Below are 15,865 nucleotides of genomic sequence, written 5' to 3'. Positions count from 1 at the left end.
TTGTTGACTTCCTGTGTGTCTTTGTATGGTGTGTGTGTGTGTGTGTGCGCGTGTGTGGTTTACATCATTGCTTAAGTGCCTGCAGGGGTGGATCCTGAAATCAGATATCAAAGGTCAGCACCCATCATGCAACAGGAACAACTCAGAGTTGTACGCGGAACCCGGCTTCCTTCCATTTCCACTCACACACACTCCAAATGAGTAATAATAGTAAATCACAGTCGAGAGTTCGCTCATTTGCTGAGGTGTGTGTTAAACAGCGGGAATGACCTGGGTGTCGGGGTGTTGACCCCTGGGAGATGTCACGAGTCTCCGAATGGCCACAGTGAGGAAGCAGATGAGCTGGTGGAGAGTAGTAGCGTTAGTAGAAGTAGTAACGGTTAACAGTGGCTGTGGGTTTTTCATGAAAAAACTTTCTTCTTTAGTTCTTCCCGGAGCACAGACTGAAATGTCAAGAGCGAACAGTGTCCCCAACACGAAACACAGCGACAAGAGGGGATACTCGGGGTCCAAGCGCACACGCTGCACAAACCGCCGCTGTAAATTAATTTATGCAGCTTGTCTAAATCCAAAAGATGCATCACGTCGTGCCAATTACAGTAACTGGGTGGGGTTTATGACACCAGCTGACCACGGCCTGTACACTTGGACCCCAATAATGACTCAGATACCATAAAAAAAATAGAGATAAACGGGCAGAATGAGACTATAGAACACCAACGTACACAGTCCACAGTTTCTGCTCCACCATGTCAGCACGGGCAGGATCTGGGTTAAGTCTGGTTTAAACAAGCTCCATGGGGCATGGCCGGTCCTTCAGGTTGGGTAGTAAATGGAATAAGGGCGTGGCGTGAACGTGTGCGGAGGCAGGCGCGGTGGGGCAAGCACCCTTTGAGGCCGTGTGAGCAAATCTGAGACCCCCAACATTCCCCACCGTATTCACAACATTGCATATACATCCGCATATAAACACCTCAATTTGGGCTTTCATACGCTACACTAGTCTGAAGATCAGATGCATATCTATACCTGCATATATGCTTACATTCCTCGCTGTCTAGGCACACCAGTTCTTCACCTGCACCCTTCATATAAAGTACAGAAACGGGGCACCACAGATACCCCAGCCGCCCCTCACCGCTTCCTAAAAGCTTTTTGGTACCAAACGTGTAAATGTGGACGTGAGAAAGAAAAGAAAAAGTCAATAAATACAGCAGCAGTCCAGCGGAAACAACATCAGACAGAATCGATCCGGCCGCCGGTGCCGCTGCTGCCCGGGAGGGAGCGAGGGAGGGACGGGACGCGCCGCGCACTACAAAGAAAGCGCTTTAGCGCCGAGTGCCTGGAACTTTTCTCCCGGTCGATAGAAGCTGCCGAGTGCATGGTGCAGCAGCGAGCCTCAAAAGGTGCTTGTTACGCGGCCACGCCCAGTTCCATCAGAACGAAAACACACACAAAGGCACACATGCACTAAACAGGTCGGACATCAGCATTTACACGACCACACACACTCTGCTCTTTCTGTTTGTTCTTGTTTGAGTGTGTGTGTGTGTGTGTGTGTGTGTGTGTGTGTGTGTGTGTGTGTGTGAAGAATGGGGTGATTCCGTTCCCTGAAAGCCTGGCGGGTTCTCTCGAGGCGTCAGACGCACGGACGGGACGTGAACTCGAGCAGGGGCTGGGGGAAGAGAGGGGAAGAGAAAATGGCAGAGCTGAAGGTTAGCGTGGAGTAATATTTGCTTTTAAACCTGAGTGGGTCCCTCGGCTCATTTGTAAAACCAGACGTGCTTCGGCCGCCGTCGGGGGGCTCTTGTGGTCTGAGGCGTTTCGAGGTCTGGTGCTCAGAGCAACTCTCATAAATAAAAAGGACTGGAGGTACATTTATTCCCCAACCCATGCCAATAAATTTTGGGTCATGTGACCTTGTTGCTGAGCCAATATTATTTTACGGGCACGGCGGAGAAGCCCGAAGCAGCACGTGCTCTCAGCATATTGCACTGGATTTTGGTAACATTCATTATTTCTTTTCTTTTGGCGCTACCGTTGCACTGGCCAACGTCTAGTGCAACTCACTACAGTTCCAACAAAACAGGGATCCGAAGCTGCAAACGTTCCGAATTTACCACCCTGCGCCTCAAACTACAAGAGCACAATGGCAGAACACACACACACACACACACACACGCAGTTCTACAAGAGCCCTGCTTCGGCTGGACCTGTTGCATAAACACCGTGCTACTGCTGCTTTTGGCATAAAGTGGGAAGCAGAGCCAGAAAAAAAGATTTTGGTCGACCGCCCTCATGACCCACCCTCGCCCGGCCTCAGACTCTCCGGACCTGCTTCTTTAATTCTGCATTATTATTATCATTTTTTGCATGTTTTTTTGTCCACAGTTAGGTGAGATTGGTGACTGTGACATCAGCAGAAGGGCACAGCCAGCTGTGGGTCTGGACCCGCCCCCTTTCCTACAAATGGACACGCCCCCTCCCGCCCTTCTGCAGATGTTCCAGACGACCAGGCGTTCGCTGCGTAGGCGGTGGTGCAGGGTCACAGGGCACAGGGGGACAACATGGCCTCACGGTCGGGATCGACACCTCGTATAAGTGCTGCATAATGAGTACATACTGATTTCGTTTTTTTTTGTCTATTTACATCCTTGGTTATGGCCAATACATACAAAACAACAACAAAATAAAAAGTACAAAAAAAGTATTGCACCTTGCAGATGGGCAATATTCTCAGTTTTTAGTTGTTTTTTTTTTTTTTTGTCTCTGACAGTTCTATCCGCTCGGCTGGTGACTGGAAGTGAGGTTCTGGTTGCTGGGCTCACCGCCCAGTCTTTTCAGCTACATTCAAGACCACAGACTGCGCCACTGTTACAAAAAACACACACCGCCCCAGTGATGCACGCAGGCGGGGCAGTGGGTGTGGTCTGGCTGTGAGTGGTGGTCGGGGCGGGGCTGGGGGCGGAGACAGGGGTAGCGCTTCTGTAATCTCTACAACTGCGTCAGGACGAGCCCCGGTCCATGCATTTCTGCGCACTTTACACACGCACCAGCAGTTCACACTCCTCCCAGATCTGAGTTTTGTGTGGTGTGAGGTATGACAACATTTCAGTTTCACTTTTTTTTTTTCTATTTTCACTTTTTTTTCTTTTTCCTGGATTTGCATTTTTCAGTCATTTTCTTATAAAATGAAACAACATTTAGAAAAGAAAATATTCCTGTTTGCTTCGCTGTAATTTCCTCCTTATAAAGGACGGACAGGTCCACACTGAACAGAGACGTTGGTTTATATACAGGTGAGGTGAACAGGTGACATTCCTGTCAGGGTGACACTGCACATACGGCCAAAAAGTGACTACAGCTGCAGGAGAAGAGAACAAAACGAAATAAAAAGATCAGAAACAAAGTTAAAAAAAAAAAAAAAAAAAAACACACTGAAATAGCTCCCTGCACCGGACTTTGTTCTGCAATTTTGGCTTTAATAATGATCTGTTATTTATAGTTCTTTTTTTTCATTTATAATAAAAGTTGACCCCAAAATTAAAGCAGCATCAAAACCACCAAAGGCCCCCTGAGAGGGTCGGTGGGTGGAGTCATTCAGTGAAGTGGGAGGAACCTTCCTAACAAAGCCACACCTTTCCCCAGGTTACAATCAGAGGAGAAACCTCCAGAACTTGAAACTCGGAACCATGTGTTGGTGAATGTAGGATAATGCAATCAGTTGAAGGTGCTGTTGTTAAGTGTGTGTGTGTGTGTGTGTGCGTGTGGACGTTCTAATACTGACTTTTTCTTTCTTAACCTGTGTTAAAATGAGGGGTGCGGTCACTGAGGAGGTGTGGCCATTAGTGCAAACACATTTGGACGAGCATGGGCTCCAGAGCTCTCTTTCTTTTTCTGATTTTTCCTTTCTGTTTCTTTTGCTCGGTCCATCACCAACTCCCAAACTTTCCTCCATCCATTATCCCTCCCATCTTCATGCTTCCTCAATCTCTTTCGTAAACGAATAAACTCAAAATAAAGGATTTAAAAAAAAAAAAGCATTTTATCCTTAAAAACAGTCCTAAACCCAGTTGGTTGAGGCCAGGCCATTTTTTATGGATTGTAGATCCTATTTCCAAATTGACACTTGGTCCCACAGAAAGAAAATAAAACATATAAACGTATGAAGGCGTAACGTCCCCACAACCCGGCCTGAATACGCTGAGATCTGAGGGCCCTCCTGTCTCTTCAGTGGCATTTAACAGATGTCTGAGGTCACAAAACTGAGGGTATCTGTACGCGTGTGTGTGTAAACACTGTAACTGAACATGTGAACGTCTGAGCGAGAGAATAAATACTGTGTGTGTATGTATGAGAGCGAATACTGCGTGTGTGTGTGTGTGTGGCTGTGGTGGCCGCTCTGTGTGTTGAGGTGAGGTAGAGCCTTTCAGCACAGATACAGCCAGTGAGCCACAGCCGGAGGTAAAAAAAAAAAAAAAAAAAGAATCCTGGCAGCCCCGCCCACCACCCGAAGCATCCTTACTTCAGAATTTAAATGAGTCTGTTTTCACACTGACAACATGCAGTGCACTATGGGTATTGACCGGCCAAGGTCGGGAACAACATGTGCATGTGTACCATCAACTGCATCACTGTGTTGGGGCTTCACTGTGTGTGTTTGGTCAGGGCGGCGGCGGCTGCTCAGGATGAAGAATGAGGATTACGCTTGCAGAATTCTGCAGTGCGTATATGAGGCATTTGAGGTGGTGTGTGTTCAGTGTGTGTTCAGTGTGTATGTGTGTGTGTGTGTCCAAAAAGTAATCAGCAGACAGGGCGGGGCAAACGTAAAAAGCCCGGCCCCCAGACACACGTTGCGGTGAAATAAACGGTAGCACCTGATTTGGGGCTCCGCCCCCCGCAGCGAGGCTCAGGTTTCCATTCGACTGGATTGAGAAAAGAAACACTTTCGATGCGACTGTACACCAACAGAACAACGAGGCAAGTAAACGACCAAATTAAAATGACCAGGAACTCGGGGCTGGTTGCGTGAAGGGCGGAGTCGTGTCGCCAGCCACGCCCCCAAAACAACAACGCAGCCTGTATGAGGACCTGCTGGTGTCAGATCGGTGTGGGTGTGTCTGGTAAACTCTACAGGATGTGCTACAGAGACAGAAGGGCCCACTCTGTTACCAACCAATAGGTTTTGGGCGGAAAACGTGAAAAGAACAAATGAAAAGGAGCATGAAAGCATCGTCGATGACAACCCCTCCCTGTCATACTGCTGCTGGTCATGTTTTCTCACTGTCACGTGTTGCTAACAAGATGTTGTTGGCTTTTTGTTGTTAGTTTAGACATTTTTTGTAATTAAGGAGGTGAGAAAAAGTAGAAGTCTCAGCCACCGCTCCCCTATTCTTCAGTTTGGTTCCTTCCTCTTCCTCTCCACGTCTTCCTCACACCTCCTGATCCTCGAACACCTCCAGGAAGAGCGGCGGGAAGAGTTCGGTGGGACACTCCACCTTCATGTGTAGGAAGCGGCTGGCGTGGCACGCCCCGATCATGCGCAGGTCCGTCACCTTCATCAGCAGCTTGGGCCAGAAGTGCGGAATGTTGTGCTTGCGGTAGTTGATGTAGTGTTCGAACGCCAGCAGATACGTCTCCTGGCACGTCTCGATTTTCTCCACACATGTCAGCCCGGTGCGATCTGCAGAGACACAAAGAAACACTGCTAGTCAAAAGCTTGGACACACTCAAGCTACAATCCGTAGTGACAGGGACAGTCCCCCTGGAGACACGCAGGGTTAAGGGTCTTGAACCTGTGACTTTGTGGCCTACTGCTTCACAGGCGAGTGAGAATACATCAACACAGTCAGACAAACATACAATGACCTGGCGAGGACTACACACAATGTCCCGACATGAGACAGGATTTATTACATGAACACATCATCCAACAATGACCCAAACAGGGCACCTTTATACAGGCAGACACGGGTGAAAACAATCAGGAATCAGAGTAACACAGGAGCAACACCAAACTCCAGACCTGGAGTGTCCGCTTCTGGACCGAATCCTGACAACTGCACATTTATTTAACATCATAGGCGTCTCGCTCAGGAATCAGATTGTTCAGATTCAGTCTCTTTACCTTCACACTATTATCATCATCACAAGCCACATGTGGGATTACAATGATAGATATCTTGAAGCACTGTGCTGTGCTAACATCCAACTGGAAACGCCACACGCATCAGATCAACCAAAAAGTCATTAGAGCATAAGACAGGCAGGTTTAGAGAGCTGAATGGTAATAACCATACCCAACCGGAAATATTAAAGGACTATCTTTATTTTTATGTACATTGTAAAATGTGAACATTTGAAATGTGGTTCACTTTTTACAGTGAAATACTCCGCAGCAAGATACACCGTGCTGGGATGACCCTTGACCTCTCACCTGAGCTCATGAGCAGCACCGCCTGTAGCAGCGCCACCTCTGTGTCGTCCAGGTTGAACTGCGCCAGGCTCTTGCCCAGGTCGAAGATGGCATCAGAGACCACGCCCAGGCCGCCGTTCTTCAGCTGCTCGCGCTTGACGGCCATCTCTCCACTGAGCGTCAGCGTCTCGCTCTCGGGGTCGTAGCGCACGGCCGCCCGCAGGGACATGATCTCCATGCAGCAGCCCTTCAGCAGGATGATCTGATCTTCACAAGGCAGCTGGGAGACATAGCGGAGGTGTTACAAACACACACACACACACACACACACACAGACACAGTAACAAACCGCTTACTTCTGAGAACATGGGCAGTTTTTTGGCAAAGTCGACAACACGTGTGATGGCAGGTGTGATGATCTTTGTGAACTCGCTGAAGGCCTCCAGGTCCACCTTGTCTCCATCAGACGTTGGGGCCACCGGGGACTGACCGATGTCCTCGGGCTGTGGACACGCAGATGACGCGAGGTCAGCATTTCCATCAAATGTGAAGACTACATCGAAAAGTTCATGAATATGTTATATTCATAATTGCATCTTCACTTCTTGTGGTGGTTCTGATCTCCTGGTAATAACTTTAGTACCCCTTCACAGTGTTAGTCTCCCCCAGCTGAAATCCAGTCTCAGTCTCAAAACTGCTGCATTAGATAACACACTTCCCACCTCGACAAATACACAGACACACAATACATCAAACAAAATGAGCTCCCTCAAGGAGCAACCTGGAATCTAATCAGGATTACAAACCCGTACTGTACTACACTGCAGCGCCCCGCTCAGGCCAGCACTGACCCAGGCTGATTATGCTTTTGCGCAGTTTTTGGTTTATGATATTTAGTGTCATGGTAGCAGCACTGGTGCATGAAGTCTCCGGCATGCTCCTGATGGGCCGTAAAGCCCTTTATAGCCCTGAAAATGAGAAAGTGGATGCTTGTCTCCCTCGCGAGCCGGACGCCTTTAACAGCGTCGTTAAGGTTGAGGGCTTGACGAGAGAGTAATGAGCGTGCGGTTGGTACAGTATGCAGTCAGCCGAGGCCGTGTGGGTGAGGAACAGTGGTTCTGGACCGCCTGCCCCCACCCCACACAAGAGCCAAGGGACCCCCATAAGTGATACAAAATATGGGGCCGACTAGAAATAAAATGAAAGAAATAAAAACTACAAGCCGCAGAGGAAGATGACAGAACATTTACAGGACTTTATAAGGCATTCATGCTAAAGATAATGTTTAAAAGTAATCGCTACTGTGTTAACACAATGTTATTGTGTGAAAGTGTCATTGTGAAAAACTGCAGCACAGCACACGGTGACATGGTGAAACGTGTCCTCTGTATTTAACCGTCACCCTTGGTGAGCAGTGGGCACCATGACAGGCCCCCGGGGAGCAGCGTGTGGGGACGGGACCTTCATCCAGGGGACCTCAGTGGCACCTTGGCAGATCTGGATTCTAACCTTCGAACCTGATTATGGGGGCCACTTCCTTCGCTAGGCCACCACTGCCCCAAAATACATTATATTTGTGGCTAAATACATTATAAGACAACTGATGCTGAAAACATGAATAAATACAGTGACCAGTGGCGACATTTTTATTCTGCTGTTGAAAAATGGCCAGTTATCAGGAAAAGGTGCCAGACGGCAACTTGCTGCAACAAGATGACTTTAGTCAACATTTTTATCGTTGCAGCACGTTGTGCAAGTTGTACTGAGGCAACTGGGGAAGTCCAGTCTTCCGCAGGAGCTGCTGATCCAGTTCTACACTGCGGTCATTAAATCTGTCCTGTGCTCCTCCATCACCGGCTGGTATGGAGCGGCCACTAGAAGAGACAGGATCAGACTTCAGAGGACTGTACAGACAGCAGAAAGGATCACCGGTGCCCCCTGCCCTCCATCCAGGACCTGAACCTCTCCAGATCCAGGAAGAGGGCAGGGAATATCATCTCAGATCCAGACTTTTTGACCTGCTGCCCTCTGGCAGACGTTGTAGAAGCCTGCAGACCAGGACCACCATTCTTCCCCCTCACCATCTCCCTCCTAAACAGCTGAACTGTCTCACTGCGAATCACCTTCAGCATTGCACTGCACATTATGTACATTCTTACCTACACTCTTGGTATACATTCTGTAATCTGTTTATAAGATTTAGATGGTCTATTATATAGTACTATTTATTGTTGATTTATACACACTTTTAGACCTATGTACATTCATACATATATTCAGTATATATATTTTTATAAACAGTATAAAGATATTCTACAACTTGTACAAATAACACTTCCACACATCCTTAAACACTGTTGTTGTCTTCTTCTACTCTGTACTTGAGAGACACCATCAACCAGAATCAAATTCCTTGTATGTGCCTGCACATTCTTGGCCAATAAACATGATTCTGAAGTTTTATCTGCGTTACAGTCACAGTAAAGGAGATGGCTGATTAGAAGCGAATGTGCAATGATTTTTATTTATAGAATGAAATCCTCAGGCCATGTGGGACTTGTAATAAATATAGTACTTTACAAATGTCAGTCTGTTATAAATGTAGTAAGAATGTGTAATAGATGTTGATGCTGAAAGAAGGCATGATGAAGAATGTAAATATAAATGAATGGAGGGTGGGTAATAATCATGCTGTTGTAATACATGATAGATGTATAAATCCGTTATAATAAAATACTGTGTGTCTGTTATAAATGCATTATGAATGTGTAATAAACATGCTGAGATTCTGCTAACGTGGATGATGGATGTGAACTACGTTGGCAGACCTTTTTAAATGAACGGTGCATGTGTAATAATTGTGATAATTGTGAGTGTTGTCATTTTCAGATCAAAAAAGAAGAAGAGTACAGAATCTGGCAAATTTTCTCCTCACCAGGAATTTGCGCTTCTGTTTCCAGTGGGACCCCTGGGCGTTAGTATGTCGGTGCGCCTCCGTCACCATTCGGATCAGCTCCCACTCGGCACTGGTGGGTTCCTGCCGGTTCTGCATCGTCTTCACTATCTCCTCCTTCTTGCGCCGCTCGCGGTTCTCTTCAATCAGACGGCGCTTCGCTACCCGCTTAGATTCATCCAGGACCACTGGGTACAGAGACACACAACTATAACACAGACACACTAACGCCGAGCAGAGGACGGATTGAACTGTGTGTGTTTGGAGTCGCTCACAGTCCATGGCCATGCCCACTTCAATGCACTTTTTGAATCTGCAAAGCTGACACTGGTTGCGAGTGATTTTGTCAATGATGCAGCAGCCGTCATATTTACACGAGTAGGAGGGGTGAAGGTTCTTCTGTATAGTCCGTCGAAAAAAACCCTGAAAGTGCAAATTCGATTATGAGTTCATTTCGGTGTCTGCAGCACGTTTGATGAAATGTTAAGTGTGTGTTCACCTTGCAGCCCTCACAGGTGATACAGCGGTAGTGGTAGCCAGTGGCCTTGTCTCCACACACCACACAGGGCTCATCTTTTTCCAGGTAGCTCGGGATATACCCTAAAACACACACACACACACACACAGAGAAATAAATGTATATAATTTTTCAGAAATTCAGACACAAATATGAAATACACACACAAATAAAGCCAAAATGCAGTCTATATTACACAAATGGCCTGAAACACACACCTACATAACCATCATGTCTGACCAGAGCCTGGCAGAATACAACCCAACAAGTACAATTTGTTTTCTTTGCATACACAACAAGCGCTAGACCAAGAGGGACAGAAAATGTGCCGGGAAACCAGTGGGTCTAAAACATAATTGCAAGAAGCTGGCCTGCAAGAGGCTGGCCTCCATTTCACTTCCTGCATTTTTATCACGTCTCTCTCGTGATAGTTAAAATTAGTGCTGCACGATTAATCTAATCGCAATCGTAATCGCGATGTCAGTCTGTGCGATTACATGAACGAAAAAAGCTGCAATTTAAAAGTGACGTGTTTGGTCACATGACTTTCGATTCGGTTCAATGGAGACCTCAGATTCGTGACTCACATAGACATATGGGTACACGTACGTCAACGTCGCCGCCATATTGCGATGAAGCATATTCATGTCTATGCAGAGAAGTGCATAAAAATGCCTCACTCTTGTGCTGCTTGGGGCTGTACAAACCGCTGTACGCTCCAAACCAGATCCCGGGGGAATACATTTCATAGGTAAGGCTGGACAATTGTTTTGAATATATTTGGCCATTATAAAATCCCGTTTTATACTACTACTACCACAACTACATCTACGACAACTACTACTACAACTATGACTACTACAACTACTTCTATGACAACAATGACAACTACCACTACTACTATTACTTCCATAATGACAACGACAACTTCTACAACTACTTCTACGGTGACAACAACAACGACTACAACTACTACTGTAACTACTACTACACACCTCTACCTGAACACAATGCTGTTGATTCTGGTGTGTAGTCAGTGAGGTGCAGGTCAAACATCACAGAAAGCCATGAACCCAAACATTCTAGCCAATCACAGTGAAATTTCTGGGGCCTGCTCAGCTGTTTCAACATTTACATGGAGGTCAGCTGCCTATCTGTCAGGTTTGGTAAGAATCTTCTGTGGGTCGTCTTCATGATACACATTTCTGGTACAGCTGTAAATTCCAATAAAATGCACAGATATGTGCACACACATGTGAATATACACCCTACACTACACACACACTTACCGGACATGCTCTTCACCGAACACTGACTGTTCTTCCTCTTCCTTTTCGGGCCATCGAGCCACCTGTGGAGAGAAACAGCGAAGTTGAGAGAGATGGGATCAGAGCGGCGGGTTCTACAGTTGGTCTGTGGTTGTAATCAGAGTCACGGCAACAGGAGAGCAACTCCTCTCCGCTCCCCGCTAACAGCCGCCTGCTCGGCCTCGATCTGCACCGCGCGAGATCCAGACGGCCTGATCCAGAGCAACTTACAACGTGTCACCATGGATGAAGTGATCAGTTCTGGTTCACTAGGACCCCCAACTATGAATACAATCTTTTTATTCACTCTGTTCTAGTTTCTATACTGAAGTCAGACAAGAAGAAGTTTACAAGTTCATCTAAATATTCTCTAAGGCGATTCTGAGAGATTTGGACCCCATACTGTCTCATGGCCAGGCATAGTGCGGCATCCATTTCCTCTCATTTCCCACTATTTCCCTCCGTGCTCAGGACCACGCCCACTACCAGTTCAAATGGGTGAGCATTAGTAACCACGCCCAGCGCTGGGTATTAATACAACCCAACAAGAAAGCGTGATCGCAACCCGAGGAAAACGCTTTTTCAGTCGAATCTGTCGTAGGCCGAGTTTCTGATGGAACAAAATCCACTTGCAGCTCACGCTGCTGCACGCTTCCCCCCGAGTGTTAAGCCAAGATACGGGCGAGACAAAGCGGCCATTGTGTGGCTACACTATTTACCCTGTTAGCCAACGTTACATGACGTTAATACATTGTAATTACATTTAGATCTGCCTAGGTTCACTAATTACAGTGCAGTGTGATTGTAATTAGTGTCATTTGGGCACGCACACAGTGGCACGCAGTGGTCATCTGAAGGAGTCACGTTTTCTACCAACACCTGTTCCTGGAATGGTTGCAATCAGCATGTCGTGGAAATGGTCAGCTCGGTCTGGCTCCAGCATCGGGGGAGAACTTCAACCACAACTGCTTCAAAAGAACGTCCAGACGACTCTAACGCTGTCTCAGATGGGCCTGGATTTGGGGAGTGTTGCGTCACTTTACATCACTTCAGAGGGTCACCAACAGCAAGCAGACGAGGTGTTACTACAGCATCCTTTACTCTGAAGGCATCTCAGGACGTACATCTCAGTCCTCCTACGTGACATGAAGGTTCCAGGAACAGAGGGAGAGGAGGACTTGCAACGAGCAGTCGTCCTGACAGCAGCAGCGGGAGCAGCAGAGCTGGCAGACGCTGAAAGCGAAGCTCCGACAGTTGGAGCCTCCACCGGGAGCGGCGCGGCGCTCTTACGTAACTCCCACCCTCCCCAGACCCCTCATGATGGCGCTACTGCAGAAGCCGCGGCTAAATGGCAACAGGAATCAGATGTTCCAGCAGCAAGCAAGCACGGCCTGAGAAGGGTGGGGAGAAGAGATTCCAAAATAAAAGCTCCAATAAATGGCAATAAAAATCTAAATGGGGACGGAAAATCAGCCTCCAATTACCTTATCGAATCTCATCGGGCGGAGGAGAGGCCTGGTCAAAAAACAAGCAAATGAGTCTCATGTGGTTTGGTCAAGCGCTGGCGCAGCTCTGTGGCCTCCCGGTCACACAGGCATAAGGTTACTGTTGTTGTGCGGAGAACAGCGGGCCGCTTTCTGAAGGGCCGGGATTAAAAATAAATAAGGACAGAACCGCCACTGTTCCTGTCTTCGGCAGTCTGGCCGCCGGAGCCTGCGGGGAGGAGGCCGAGGACGCGGGGCGGAGTCACGCCGCTCGGCCTCCATCACTCGGAGCGAAACGTCGCTCAGAAGCAGCGGCGCATTAATCACGGCAGATGAAGCATCGAGCCGACAGCACATGTTCCACACACACACACACACGCACACACACAGCGCGGCTGGACTTGTCCTCAGAAGACCCTCGTTCCCGGTAAATCCCCCAACACCAGCCGCTTGTTGCTCTACTCGCTACCATTTTTGTGGCAACACCTGCAGTTTTACCCCTCAGTCAGGTAGTCCATCGTTTATAAGGTTTTTACTGCACTGTGCTCAGATAGAAACGAACATATGCAAAAAACTGCAGTGTCACAAGAACACAGACAGCATGAGGGTGAGACAGTTCTGTGCATGCAGACAGATCAAAATAAAGTTCTAATGTAGTTTATGTAGTTCTAACTTGATAACACAGTGTGGAGGTAATGTGTGTATACAAGACAGACAGACAGACAGACAGACAGGTAGTTCTAACCTGATAACACAGTGTGGAGGTAATGTGTGTATACAAGACAGACAGACAGACAGACAGACAGACAGGTAGTTCTAACCTGATAACACAGTGTGGAGGTAATGTGTATACAAGACAGACAGACAGACAGACAGACAGGTAGTTCTAACCTGATAACACAGTGTGGAGGTAATGTGTATACAAGACAGACAGACAGACAGACAGACAGACAGACAGGTAGTTCTAACCTGATAACACAGTGTGGAGGTAATGTGTGTATACAAGACAGACAGACAGACAGACAGACAGACAGGTAGTTCTAACCTGATAACACAGTGTGGAGGTAATGTGTGTATACAAGACAGACAGACAGACAGACAGACAGACAGGTAGTTCTAACCTGATAACACAGTGTGGAGGTAATGTGTATACAAGACAGACAGACAGGTAGTTCTAACCTGATAACACAGTGTGGAGGTAAGATGTGTATACAAGACAGACAGACAGACAGACAGGTAGTTCTAACCTGATAACACAGTGTGGAGGTAATGTGTGTATACAAGACAGACAGACAGACAGACAGACAGACAGACAGACAGGTAGTTCTAACCTGATAACACAGTGTGGAGGTAATGTGTGTATACAAGACAGACAGACAGACAGACAGACAGACAGGTAGTTCTAACCTGATAACACAGTGTGGAGGTAATGTGTATACAAGACAGACAGACAGACAGACAGACAGGTAGTTCTAACCTGATAACACAGTGTGGAGGTAATGTGTGTATACAAGACAGACAGACAGACAGACAGACAGACAGGTAGTTCTAACTTGATAACACAGTGTGGAGGTAATGTGTATACAAGACAGACAGACAGACAGACAGACAGGTAGTTCTAACCTGATAACACAGTGTGGAGGTAATGTGTATACAAGACAGACAGACAGACAGACAGACAGGTAGTTCTAACCTGATAACACAGTGTGGAGGTAATGTGTGTATACAAGACAGACAGACAGACAGACAGACAGACAGGTAGTTCTAACCTGATAACACAGTGTGGAGGTAATGTGTATACAAGACAGACAGACAGACAGACAGACAGACAGACAGACAGACAGGTAGTTCTAACCTGATAACACAGTGTAGAGGTAATGTGTGTATACAAGACAGACAGACAGACAGACAGGTAGTTCTAACCTGATAACACAGTGTGGAGGTAAGATGTGCATCTCCAAAGGATCACAGCTGCAGTGCAACACACTCCTATCCACAGAAGCTCAGAAAGCACTGAACACACACCGCCCCGTCACTGAGACACTGCAAGCATGAACATGCGCACAGGCGCGTGCGCGCACACACACACACTCGCGCGCGCACACTCTTGCATAAGAGTCCTCTTGAGCCTCCCCCAGTATTCACTTTGAAATCTTACGTTTTAAAAAATAAATCTAACACACACACACACACACACACACACACACACACACACACACACATTCTGTCTGTGTTCCAGTAATAATCTCGATTCTCATCTCTGATTGGTTCACTGGGCTTGTGTGTCACTTTGTAATCTAGCAGCGTGTGTGTGTGTGTGTGTGTGTGTGTGTGTGTGGATGACACACCCCCAGGGAACTTTACCTAAAAATAACTCATTGGGAATAGAGTCAGTGACATGCAGTCGCCCAAAATGAACTTCAGTTTATTCCCTTCGGTTTTACATTATTTACCACAAGCAATATGACAGCAGCGCAGACATGAAACACACACACACACACACACACACACACACACACATCCCAAAATCCCCCATATAAGAGTTTCTTATTTGTCTGACGGTTTATTCCCTGTTTCCTCGTGTAATCCCCTCTGAGTGGGTTTTATTTGGGAGCTGAGCTAAATGTGTCCTGGCGCAGCGCACATGTGACATCAACACAGCATGAAGGGAGCGATCGAATCTGATCTGCCTGCCACACTCACACACACACACACACACACACACACACACACACACACACACACACGAGTGCTCCCTCCATCATGAGAAACATTGTCACATACACTGGGCTGTGTGTGTTCTCTTTACACTCTATCTCTCTGTGTAAAACACACACACACACACACACACTAAACCCAGTTATGGCCTCATTTCACCTTCCCCTCTCTGTCCTCCCTCCATCACACTGAGTGAACATCTTGTTCTTCCTCTTCATCCCAGGAAGCAGGTCACATGACTTGTTTACATTTATGGCATTTGTCCAGAGCGTAGCTACAGGGACAATCGGTAGTTACAGGGACTGTCCCCCCCTGGAGACACTCAGGGTTAAGTGTCCTGCTCAGGGACACGATGGTAGTAAGTGGGGTTTGAACCTGGGTCTTTGGTCTTCTGCTAGGTGTCTGTTTTACCCACAAGGCTACTACCACCTCCCATATGACTCGGTGATCACATGGTTCTTGTGGCTCACA

General features: G+C 47.2%; 1 protein-coding gene across 5 annotated transcripts in view; it reads right to left on the bottom strand.

The window, feature by feature from the left end:
- Positions 1-2,740: 2,740 nt before the first annotated feature.
- LOC114795420 (thyroid hormone receptor alpha-B) overlaps positions 2,741-15,865 on the bottom strand; it is a 40,690-nt gene continuing 27,565 nt past the window's right edge. The window contains exons 1-9 of one of the 5 annotated variants that reach the window (XM_028988661.1): positions 12,317-12,495; positions 12,072-12,205; positions 11,175-11,236; positions 9,868-9,968; positions 9,644-9,791; positions 9,351-9,556; positions 6,772-6,918; positions 6,437-6,695; positions 2,741-5,683 (exon numbers count right to left, since the gene is read on the bottom strand). In XM_028988661.1, coding sequence (XP_028844494.1) covers positions 5,433-5,683; positions 6,437-6,695; positions 6,772-6,918; positions 9,351-9,556; positions 9,644-9,791; positions 9,868-9,968; positions 11,175-11,181 — 1,119 coding nt within the window. In that variant the 5' untranslated portion in view covers positions 11,182-11,236; positions 12,072-12,205; positions 12,317-12,495 and the 3' untranslated portion in view covers positions 2,741-5,432. Of the gene's footprint in view, positions 5,684-6,436; positions 6,696-6,771; positions 6,919-9,350; positions 9,557-9,643; positions 9,792-9,867; positions 9,969-11,174; positions 11,237-12,071; positions 12,496-14,445; positions 14,451-14,599; positions 14,807-15,865 lie in introns of those variants that run through there. The other 4 variants (XM_028988658.1, XM_028988662.1, XM_028988660.1 and 1 more) reach the window with 4 other exon arrangements.

Source organism: Denticeps clupeoides, chromosome 8 (genome assembly GCF_900700375.1).
Source record: "Denticeps clupeoides chromosome 8, fDenClu1.1, whole genome shotgun sequence".
Classification (NCBI taxonomy): Eukaryota; Metazoa; Chordata; class Actinopteri; order Clupeiformes; family Denticipitidae; genus Denticeps; species Denticeps clupeoides.
The sequence above is the reverse complement of the archived record's forward strand: the minus strand, read 5'-3'. Positions and strand labels throughout refer to the sequence as shown.